This window comes from Lynx canadensis, chromosome A3 (genome assembly GCF_007474595.2).
Source record: "Lynx canadensis isolate LIC74 chromosome A3, mLynCan4.pri.v2, whole genome shotgun sequence".
In the NCBI taxonomy this organism is placed as follows: domain Eukaryota; kingdom Metazoa; phylum Chordata; class Mammalia; order Carnivora; family Felidae; genus Lynx; species Lynx canadensis.
The window spans coordinates 1,750,380-1,762,313 of record NC_044305.1 but is presented as its reverse complement, the minus strand read 5'-3'; the positions used below and the strand labels follow the sequence as shown (position 1 = coordinate 1,762,313).

Genomic DNA, 11,934 nt, shown 5'->3' with positions numbered 1-11,934 from the left:
TGAAAATATAAAGAACCAATTAGTATATTTGTAATAAAAAAATAGGTACAAAGAAGGGGCTTTGCTCTGGACATCTGCGAAGTCGGCCCACAGCTTTTGCTTACAGTCTCTTAGCAAAATAATTATAGTTTACATAGCCATTTTTATGTTATGTGCCAAAAACTATGTACAATTACTGACAAAATACACCAACCATTTTTCAACACTTGATTCACACTGAGAAACAGTCTTTTGATGATTCTTCTCAACTTTGATTTTATTTCATCTAAGTTTCCACTTTTAGCTAAAAAACACAGTGCAAGTAAAATATATTTATGCTGAAAAGGTTTTCATTTCTTTTAACTTTACAGCTTTACAAACTACAGCAAATAAACTGCGTCTGTACAGGTGCCGACCACGCGCTCGGGAGGAGCCGGCGGCACGGCCTCTCCTGAGCAGGAAGGTGGCTCCGCTCCGCGCGGGCGCGCCGTGGGCTCCGGGCTCCTCGGGGACTCTGGCGAGGGAGGGGACGGGCAGATAAATAGTCTAAAAAATCAGTTTGCTTTGCCAACTGACTAATACAAAAATAAAATAAATGAAATGAGGTCATCGCTGTAGACACACACCTACGCAGTAAGTCGGGTTGAATGAACCAAAACGCACAAATAATGTAGAAACCGCTACGAGGTGACAGAGGGCAACTGATTATTTGCTAAACGATTCCATCAGTTTTTATATATGGCTTGTTTGGCAAGAAGGCCACTCAATCAAAGATGAGTTAAGAGTTAATTGTCCTTTAAGAGGGCCCACGGGCCTCTGTGTTCTCTGTTACAGAAACGTGTTTTCTTCCGCACTGAAGAGTTGACTTAGAAACAGGAATATAAAACTGTTCCGTTGTAAAGAGGTGGCTGTTTTTTAAACAATATCCCATTTGCTTGTTACAAAAGGCGTCATCTGCAAATATATAAAAGCGTCCCAGGCGTCTCCATCCGCGACGCCGCGCCCGCCCTGTGCTACTTGAGGAATGCTTTGTAGAGCAACAGTGAATGGCTTGTCTCACGCTCATTCTCTAAACAAAATATGAGGTCCCTGAGGTTGACCCGCGTGATCCTTTGTCGCGTGAACTGTCTGGGGGTTCCGACGCCGGAGCTGCCTGGGACCGCCGAGCCTGGGCCCGACCCCTGGTGACGAGAAAGAAGACAGCCGAGTTAGTGGTGTGCACGGGTGGGCGGGACCCAAGGCGCTGGCAGGAAGGGGCAGGGCCAGGTGCTGGCCCCAGGGCTACGTGCCCACAGCCACTCGAGTTTCCCTACAGGTGTGCCAAGGAACCCTGAAGCTGGAGGAAGCCACGTGTGGGACAGGCTCCTTCCTGCAGACCTGCTCCTGGAGCTGAAGTGCTTTACGGGTCCCTAACAGGGAGGGGGTGCGAGCAGGGGGCACGGCCCCCACGCTGACCTCCGGGACCGGTGGTCTCAAGCACCCATATGGGCACTAACCCCTGCAATTCCCAGGGCTCAGACTCCGGCCCTCGGGGCCTGCAGAAGGCACAGGCGGAGGCTCCTGCCCCAGGGGGATGGCAAGACAGCTCCTGGGCTTGAAGCTGGTGTCCCCGACCTCCATGTGTCCAGGCGGCCAGGTGGGACCGATGCCACACCCGGGGCAATCGTGTCGTCCCCATGTCGCCGGCAAAGGCACCTTCCCAATGCTGCAAAGTCTAAACTCCCAGGCTGGGCGGGCGGGCGGTCAGCCGGTTAGCGGGCTGGACCGCAGAGCTCTGGGGTCACCACGGTCGTCCGCGGCCAACAGGGGGCACCCTGCTCCCAGCCAGTCTCAGCGGGACACTGCCACCTCCGGGCCGACAGCAGCAACTGGGCTCAGGGCCTGCACCGCTGGGGAATAGCCGAGCTTCTGCGAGTCTCTGACGCCTGCACGTGGACAAAGAGTCACTGGGGGCGGTGTTCCCGGATGCGTCGTGTTGGGTCCTGGGGTTCCAGCACCGCATCTCCGTCCGACCACACAACTCCCAACTGCGTGGTGCCTGGTTCTCCGTTCAGAATGAAAACTAAGCATCTGTGTTCTGATGGTTAAAGTTGCTCGTGCATATTTCAAGTGCAAACGTAACACAGGGTATTTTTACCGCATGTTCTCACAGCTTAGGAAGGTGGGAGGAAAGGGTTCCCCGACAGCTGAAGAAGAGCCCTACCCTGACCAGGCCGCAGTTCCGGGAGCCGGCCAGCAGGTGGCGGGCGAGGCCCACGCACGCTCCGGGCACCAGGTCCCTCTGCCACCTGAGCCCTTTCCCCCAGGGGAGTCCCTGTGCACACGCACCCATCTTTGACCTCAATTACAATTTGCACCCCCTCCACCACCCTTCATGGCTGAGGTCCCTCCTCCAGGCCAGGTTGCGTGGCAGCTACTTTTCCTTGTTTGGAAGAACAATTCTGGTTTCTCCGTGCTTTCCTGAGCCTCAGTAACAGCCCTAAAGGAGCATTTTGTGCAAGACACACACCGCGCCACCCCCCCCCCTCCCCGCAGAGGCTTGTGATGATGTTGGAGCGGCAGGAGCCCGGGGGCCCGTTGGGGGCCCGCCGCTCTGCACCCCAGACACCATGGGGAGAGCCCAGCACGCCCAAGCAGAGGCCAGTTTCTGGAAAGACAGCTGCCCGCGGATGGTGGCCTGCCCTCTGCACCTCCCCTGCAGACGCCAAGACTCACGGGGACAGGCGCAGCCATGCAGAGAGCAAAGGCACTACCTACGTAACGGACCGAAACATCTCTGCAACACGCGTGACCAATTCTGGACCACGTCTGATGTTTCTACTTTCCAAACAGAAAGCCAACAGCCAAAAACAGGTAGGACAGGGCCCCCACTTCAGGTGGAAATTACCGGGTCAGAACTCAAGACAAATAATACTTGCGATATTATTCCAATATTTCTTAGAAACCACAACTGGTCTCAAAGCGTTAACGGGCAAGTGAGCCGGTGGAGTGCCGCCCCCAGGTGCAGGCGGCACGCTCTGAGGGCCAGCGAGAAACTTCAATTCCTGGTGTTTCTATGGATGTTGTAAAAAGCCGATGTTCAAAGATATCCTACTTAATACTCACATTACTTCTAATTACACGGGCCGAGCACCGTTTCCCCATCTCATGCCAAAACGGAAGGACGCAGTTCACCGTCCTCCCTCCAGGGTCCTGGTCATACTGCTCGTCGGGTATTCTGGCTGCGGGAGGGGTCACAGGAGCCCGGAGCCCGGGAGAGAGGACGGCCGTGACCACCCAGCCTACCGACACCGCGCCCAGCCCAGAATCACGGAACAACCGGTGGGGGCGGGGATGGCCCCCAGGGGGAGCGGTGACGCCCACACCCCATCAAAGGGCTGCCTTGCCCGGTCTCTGCAGGCGCTGGGCTAAGAGCAAGGCGACCCTGGATGTATCGCTTGCACACAGCAGGTCCTCCCCTGAAAACGGCACGTCGCACACCTGTCAGCCCGGTCACGGGACTGACTGGTCCAAGACAAAAAAAAGAGCTATTTCTTTTGAAGGCAACCTTGCCATTGGCAAAATGCCACAATCGATCTGACAGGCAATGAGCACCTGATGTAAAACCGAATGGGAAAAACCCCGCTTTCCGTCCAAATCCCGGCTCATGGGGCCACCTCAGTTGGGGGCCAATGCTCACAGGGAGAGAAGCCCCCGGCGTGGCTGGGTGCTCGCCATGCGTGCCGACACGTGAGCCCCGGTGCCACGGGCCCTTGGGCACGGTCTCAGGGAAGTGTCCACCTCGGGGCCACAGCAGCCAAGAGCCCCGCACTCACGGGCCCCCAGAAGCACGGCCAAGCGGCTCCCGAGCGAGGGGCCCCTCAAGGCTGTGCCCCCGCCCCGCGTTCAGCTGGACAGCCAGGAGCCTGGGCCGAACCGGTTCCAGCGAACCCAATGGCACAGCCTCCGACCGGCTCGCCCTGCTCCCCTCAGTTCCCCAACTCGCCTGCACCCGTCTCTGCGCCTTCCCTGTCCACGAAACAGAGCACCCGGTGCAGACAGGCGGCCGGGAGTACACGTGGCGGCAAAGACACGCAGGTACTCTCCTCAGGAGGACACATACCACTCAGTCACCCCGACACCTCCCTCCATCTCCCCAAAACCAACTCAGAACAAGAAGGCACCATTCTACCCAGGCATCGCTCCATCGGCAGACGTGGCAGCACGGAGCGCCCTGCTCCAGAAAGACTCCAGATGAGAACACCTGGCAGGTCCTCCTGAACCCACAAGGTGACGTGGCAAAGGCAGAGGATGGAGACAGCGAGGGGCCGCGGTCTGACAGAGGCCACCCAGAATGGCCGGTCCACCCCAGTCTAGCGTCCAGACTCCTCAGAACACAGAGCCTCCGACAAGGGAAGGAACTAAAGGGACACTGAGGCTCCTGCAAGACCGGGACGTCACCGCCAAAGGACACAGGACCCTCCAGGACCCTCCTACAAGCAACGCAAACAGAAAACCGGCCACACTACCCGACTGCTCAGCGCGGTCAGAAGAGGGCGCCATCAGACCGCAAGTCTGATGAGACACCCAAACCTGGCAAAAGTGACCCAAGATTAGCAAGTCTGTCAAGATCTACCGCAAAAATCAGAAAACAGAATTCCACGCACATCAGAGACTGTCTGGAAAAACAAGAAAACCATTAAGACAACACTTCCAACAACCAAAAGATGTCCTGAAACATTTGAGGACATGAGAAGTGCCCTGAATGAAAAATCCCTAACGGTAAGAGAAGTAGATTAAAAAACAGAAGGGATGAGAGTGGAGTAAATGCAAGAAAAAAATGGGAAGGAGACACAGAGATCTCTCAGAAGTGCATGAATTAACTGCAAGGCACCGAGGGCAGACCCGCGAGGAAAGGCAGGCTCGTGAGGGGCGCAGCCGCGGAAGGTCTGGGGAAGGGCAGGTGGCGGGCAAGCAAAGGCCTGTGTTAACAGAGCCTCCGAAGAAGGAAGCAGACAGAACACAACAGACACGGAAGCCAGAGTCCAGGAACCAGAAAGACCAAATCTACACACTGAAAGTTCCCATGAAAACCGACTCTGACATCTCCTCGTGAAATTGCTAGTTTTCAAAGATCAAGACGAGGCCTCGTGTAAAAGAGACAATAAATGACAAAGGCAAGTGAATCAGCCTGGCACCGGGGCTTTTCAAAACCAGCTTCCAAAGCAGGACGACCACGGACGCTCATTCACAGAAGGACTGAAAGAAAGTGCGAGCCAAGGATCTTATATCCAAGCCAGACCATCCTCCCTATCGAAGCCACAGAAAGACCTTTTGCAACATGCAAGTGTCAGGGATTCTGCATGGAGGCCTCCGCGGGCTGGGCCACAGTGCAGTCGTCATCCAAGCCAGGAATGGGCAGGGGACACGCACAGTGCTGGGGCGGGCAGAAGCACTTGTAAGGAAACCACACCACACCGCTTACTGGAGCTGAGGAGGGGCCCGGCGGGAGGGCGGAGAGCAAGGGGCACGTGCACTGGCTGCTGCGAGAAAGTGGGCGGGGCTCAAGCCCTATGGGAACTAAGAAGCTGAACAGCTAAGAAAAACCAGGGGACATTTAACAAGGTTTATGTGCAAAAATAACCACCAGAATACAACCGTAAGCCTTCCTAAATACAAACATTTTAATTAAAGAGCAGAGAATATGCACTTCAGAGGAAGAGAATCATAGCAAACGTAAGAAATAGGCATAGTTATAAAACACTGTGAGACAGAAGAGACCAAGCGTGTTGATCGTAACAGAAGAAGGCAGATGGGCTCAATTCACCTAATAGAGGGAAAGCTTTTCGATTCGGCTCAGAAAACAAGACGTAGGCACGTGCTATAGATGTGAGCCATACCTAAAATCAGGAAGTATAAGACCAAAGCAGGGACAGAGATTCTCTCTGGTGAGGGAAGTGCAGAGAGTGGGGTGAATGATGGTCCTAACTCAGGACACAGCAGAGCTCAAGCCCACTGGACAACGGCAGACATTTTTTAACGCTAAAAGTGCCAATCCACAGAAGATGTGACACTTCTGAATACTTCCGTACCCAACAACGTGGCACACACAGCCCAGCTACAAAGCATCAGCCGCAGAAGACACAGGAGATAAAGACAGAAACGCACGAGTGACACAGACTTTACATCGCCACAGTCCGTACGAGACCCATCGAATGGACAAGAATAAGCAAGGATTCAGAAGACTGGTCAGCTTGAGCAGCAGGTGCGTGTTGTGGAAATCTATTAAGCTCTACACCGTTCGGGAGAATAGGCCTGTTCTCAGGCACCCACAGCACAGTCACCAAGATTCCCCGTGTCACCACTGGACTGGCACAATTTTAAACAATCCTGAACAATCTCCCGCGGTGCTGGTGAGACGGGGGAAGGCGAAGCGACCCGATCTTCGGGAGGGGAGCCCGGCTGTTCCTAACAAGACCTCCTGGCAACTTTGCTGCGCCCTCAGCGGTGCGCCCCAGAACACAAAGACCCTGGGGCACAAGGTCATCCGGCGTGGCACAATGGCACACAAGTCACCGTTAAATGAAGGAATAAGCGGGGGGGGGGGGGGGGGGGAGGACGGAGGGCAGACAGCACCACCGCCACTGCAGGAGACAGCCACACGGGAAAAGTAGGAGCTCACGGCGTGATCGCCCGGCAGGCGCCACTTTAGCCAAAGGATCCAAGTCGCCACAATGTGACGCGCTCAGAAGGGCACCTTATCCCTTTTGTGAATTCTAGCTAAAATTATGGAACGTGCACTTAATCGTGAGGAAACCCAGGATGAACCCAACTTGAGGGACTCTGTACCAAATAAGCGACCCCCACACTTCGTGAGTGTTGAGATCAGGAGGGAACAAGGAGCGACGGAGGAAGGAGCAAAGAGGGTCCTGAGTGACAACAGGAAAAGGTCCCCAGGAGGACGATGGGGACAATCAAACACAGATAAAATATTTGCAAAAGAAACATCTGGTCAGGGACCATCACCCCAAACAAACTGTGCGCACAACTCACAAAACTCAACAATAATAAACCTGAATGAAAAATGGGCCGGACACCGAGCAGGCCCCTCACCGGAGAAGACGCACAGATGCAGACGGGCGCGGGGACCGACGCTCCGCATCACGGGTCGTCAGGGAGACGCAAATCACAACAGCGAGGCACCACGCACGCCTGTCACCAGGGCCCAAACCCACGACCCTGACGACCCCAGACGCTGGCGAGGGCGCGGAGCGGCAGGAGCGCTCGGCCGTTGCCGGCGGGAACGCAGGACGGCGCGGCCGCTTTGGAGGCGAGTCTGGTGTTTTGCTACAAAACGAATCATAGTCTCACCGGACGAGCCGGCAATCGTGTTCCTTGCGATTTATCTACGCGAGTCGAAAACTCGTGTCCACACGAAAACCTGCCCGCGGATTTTTACAGCGGCTGTGCTCGCGGCTGCCAAAACTTGGGAGCGACCACGGCGTCCTTCAGAAGGTGACGGATAAACTGTGGCGGATCCACAACGTGGACCATGACTCCGTGCTCACAAGAAACGAGCTCTCGGCCGCGAAAACGCAGGGAGGAGGCTCCGACGCTCGTCACTAAGGCAGGAGGCCGATCTGAGGAGCCCCACACGTGAGTCCGGCCACACGACTTCCCGGAAAAGCACGGCCGTAAAGGGTCAGTGGCCGTCGGGGCGGCGGGAGGTGGGGGTGACGGCAGCGGGGAGATGAACACGCGCAGCTCGGGGGGTCTCGGGGCCGTGGAACTAGAGCGCGCGATGCTGTGAAGGCAGGTGCACGTCACCGCACGTTTGTCCAGACCCGCAGAACGCACGAGGCCGAGAGTGACCCCAAGGCGCACGTGGACTCGGTGGTGATGACGCGTCCGTGGAGGCTCATCAGGTTTCGCAAATGTAGCCTCCGGTGGGTATTGACGGTGGGGAGGCTGTGCGTGTTCGGGGGCAGGCAGCACGCGGGAAATCTCTGTACTTTCAGTCAGTTTCGCTATGAACCTAAAACTCCTCCAAAAAACAAGGTGTATTATAATTTTAAAAAATTAAATTCTGAAAAACCAAATCAAATAAGGTCTTATGAACCATCTAAGCACACTGACGGCTCACTACAGGAAGCTGGGTGAGGGGTGTATAGAAATACTCCAATATTTACCTAACTTTTCCACGGGTCTGAAATTAGTTCAGGGGCGCCGGTGGGGCTCAGTCGGTTAAGCATCTGACTTCGGCTCAGGTCATGATCTCACGGTTTGTGAGTTCGTGCTGACACCGTGGAGCCCCTCTCAGAGCCTCTGTCCTGCTCTCCCTCTGCCCTTCCCCCACTCACACGCTCCTGCCCCCTCCCTCTCTCTCTCTCTCTCTCTCTCTCTCTCTCTCTCTCTCAAAAATAAACATTTAAAATAAATGAATAAACAAAATCAGTTAAAAAAAAAAGTTACTTTAAAAAGACATATCCCAAGGAAATAATCCCAAACTAAAAAAGAAAAAGAACTAAGCATTACCACTGATGAGGAGAGGCATATGGAGAACTTTTTAAAGTACGGATTTTATGTTAATTGTTATATATGTAACACATAAGCCTCCCTCTGAAGTTCAAAAACAGACAAAAGCAACAACGCATGAAAGAACCTCCCAGAAAGAACAGTGTTTGGCGACCTGCGTCTCTCCACCGTGTCGCTCAGGGTCCCCGCGCTCACCGCAAGCAGCCACCTCGTGCCCGGCCCTCCCCGTGGGGTTTGGAAACACACGCTCGTCCCGCTCCTTGGCGTGTCCTCCAGACACATCTGAACCCAGTCGGACCTTCACCCACGGGCCTTGCCCACCTGCCCGCCCCTCCCCCCAGCGCCGGGGCCTCAGCAGCCAGAGCGTCTGGGAGGCTGGGTGTGCTGAGCGAAGGACCAAACACATCGGCAATGACGGCACTCGATCTCCCACGGACACGGACTCACAGGTGAGGACAGGGAGGAGGCCGGGAAGCCGCCCCTGGGTGCGGACCAGAAGCGGGGTGCCCGCCGGGGCGCGGGGACCGCTTCAGATGCAGAAGGGCTGTGCCTGCACGCACCTTCCCCCGCGTGGACTGCAGAGGGGCCTGGAACCGGCGCGCAGAGCTCAGAACCGGCCTCCACACGCCGCCCCCCCGCGGGGGACCGGGGCTCCTGGCCGGGAGCCCGAGGGCGCAGGAGTACCGGAGGCTCCGGATGCCTCTCCCGCCGGTAAAACCGCGACGTGTCAACAAGGGTGACATTTCAAAAGGATATAGAAACAGCTTGAAGGAGCTTCCACTGCCCAATCTAGAAATAACGAGAGATTGATTACAACCCACTGAAGACCACGGGAGACCACGGCCCCGGCCACGGTGGCGAACAAACGCACGAACAAACGGGCGGACGGAGGACGCAGGGAAAGGTCTTCCTGCAGCAGAAGGCGTGAAGGGGACAGAGGTCACGGCCTGCAGCCGCGATGGCGCTGAGGCTGGGGTGGCCCGCGGAGTCCTGGAACACCTCCTCGCTCAAGGCGAACAAATACTAAGCGAACGGCGGTGACTACACGCCGGACAGTGTGGCCGAACCTGGTGACCACGGTCCGTATCAGTAGGAAGGTCACCACACGGGGTGCTTCCTCATGTGACAGACTGGACACAGTGCCATCGAGATGGAGGCGTTTCTGCCAGAGTCACACAGACCTAGGCCGAGGCTCATCCCCTGAGCGCTGTTGAGAACGAGGGATCTGTTAACAGGCTCACGTGCAAGCCAACCAGATGCCCCACGTCCCTGCACAGACGTGGAGATGCTACTGGGGCCACTGGTGACACGGGGGCAGGCCTGAGGACAGGCAGACATCCCGCCTGGAGTCTGTGCGGCCTCGTGCCAGACAGGGCCCGGCGGTAGCAGCACTAGGGGTGCAAAACACTCCATCAGAGGAACGTATACACACACACGTGTAACACACACACACACACGCACACACACACACACACGAGACACCGTGACGGGGTCGGGGTCATGCAACACTCAGAACTGAGAGCATAAACAAAGAGCTGCGTGCACTCCTCCTCCAACTCTTCTGTAGGTTGGAAACGATTTTCAATTAAAAGAAAGTGTATTTTTAAATAAGCACCGTCTGCTGGGAAGACAGCAACGGGGGCAGCGGTTTCATCTTCCCAAAGGCCCGTGTAGGACTCACGGCAACTGAGCGGCCAAACCCAAGACCAGCAACTGCTATTTGGAGCAAACCCCGCGAAGATGAGCCCGAACGGGACCCCCGGAACCGTGCAGGCCGGGCTACCGCCGGGCTGGAGGCCTCAGGGGGCAGCGGCCACAGAGCAGCATCCCGTGGACAAGGTCGGGAGGTGGGAAGCGAGGTGGGCAGGACGGGGCGGTGGAGACAGGGACGGCCCAGGGGCGAGGCGGGGAGGGGAGCCGTGGATGCTGAGAGCAAGCGTCCAGCACACGAAGGCCACGAGAGAGGGGCTCCTCCAGGTTCGCAGGCTACCTCGGACACACAGGCCCATCGAGTTCGAGGAAACGAAAGTGACGTGAAAAGAGCCGACGGACAGCACGAGGACTGAACCCCTCCCCCCCCCCAAGCTGCTACGGGGAAGGGAGGAAACGAAGACGGGTAACATCCTTGCCGACAGTGAAAAACACCGGGAAGACGGAATCAACAAACAGACCAAAACTGTAACGGTCTACCTCAAAACAAGCTAAGAGACGCTGACGACAGTCGTAAAGAACAAGAGAAGCCGGAATTAGCGAAACTCAGAAACGAGGCGCCAGGGTTGAGAAAACATTAGACAGAAAACTCAAGAAACCACGAGCGCAAGAACGTGAGCGCAAGTGAGGCCGACAGAGGGTTCAAGAGGCAAGGACGACACAACGGTCCCCGTCGGGGTCTCCAAGGAGGAAGCCGGGGAAACAAGCCACCAAAGATGTTCCCGAACGAAAACAGACCTGAAGCTGCGTGAACGCCACCCATACCCGAGACCGCCAACCCAGACAACCGGTTCCAAGGAAAATTAAAGGCTCGTAAGAAAAAAAAAAAACAAATTCTTTGGGTAACTTGGGCTAAAAGAACACATGACGTATAAGAGAAATAAAATTAGACTATCATCAGGCCTGAACGGCAACACTTTATGCCAGGAATAAATATCCGGAGTAACACGTTCAAGATTCTCGAGGGAAGCAAATGGGAGACGAGGATTTCACAGCTACGCAAACGGGCCTTCAAGTACACAGGGCACGAGCTGCTTCCGCGTGTAAGCACCTGCAGACGCCCTCCCCACGAACCATCCCAAAACAACCCGGCAGAGGAATCACAGAAAACCGAAACGACCACACAGACACCAACATCGAGATGAATCATCAGTGTGACGCACACGGTCCCTCGAGGAACCCTGCGGGAGGACGAGAGGGACCGCGGGGCTATGCACCGCTGCAGCGAGCGAGGCCGCTACATGCTCGACACGCACGACAGGACGCTCCCGGCCAGAGCCCCGCCTGCCCGAGCGGGAAGACCCTGCTCCCACCCCAGCACCCAGCCGCGAGGCCACCTGCCCTTCCCCGGGAGCCACCTGGACGGGGGAGGCAGTGTCTACGGGGGGCGCACTAGGTCAGAGGGGCGTTCCACAGACCCTTACTGACGCCAAAGGGAAAAACAAAGCGCCCGACCGAGTCAGGATGAACCGTCTGCTAAGCGAGAACCCGCACTCCTGGGAGTGAGTCCATCTGCCGCCCACAATCTCCAGCACCGAGTGGCAATCGCTAGACACGCAGAGAAACAGGAAAGTGGGACCCACAGGTGCGGAGAAGGGCGGCCAGCAGAGACGGCCTGAGCCCAGACCCTGGACCCGCACAGGCGTTAAAGCAGCCTTTGTTTTTCTTAATTTTTTTTTTTCTTAACGTTTATTTATTTTTGAGACAGAGAGACAGAGAGACAGAGCATGA

General features: G+C 56.1%; 1 protein-coding gene across 1 annotated transcript in view; it reads right to left on the bottom strand.

The window, feature by feature from the left end:
• Window positions 1-11,934, bottom strand: part of TAF4 (TATA-box binding protein associated factor 4) — a 65,892-nt gene continuing 53,958 nt past the window's right edge. Inside the window, 1 exon segment of the mRNA XM_030309266.1 lies at window positions 1-1,160. Within this exon segment, the coding sequence (XP_030165126.1) occupies window positions 993-1,160 (168 nt within the window). The 3' untranslated portion in view covers window positions 1-992.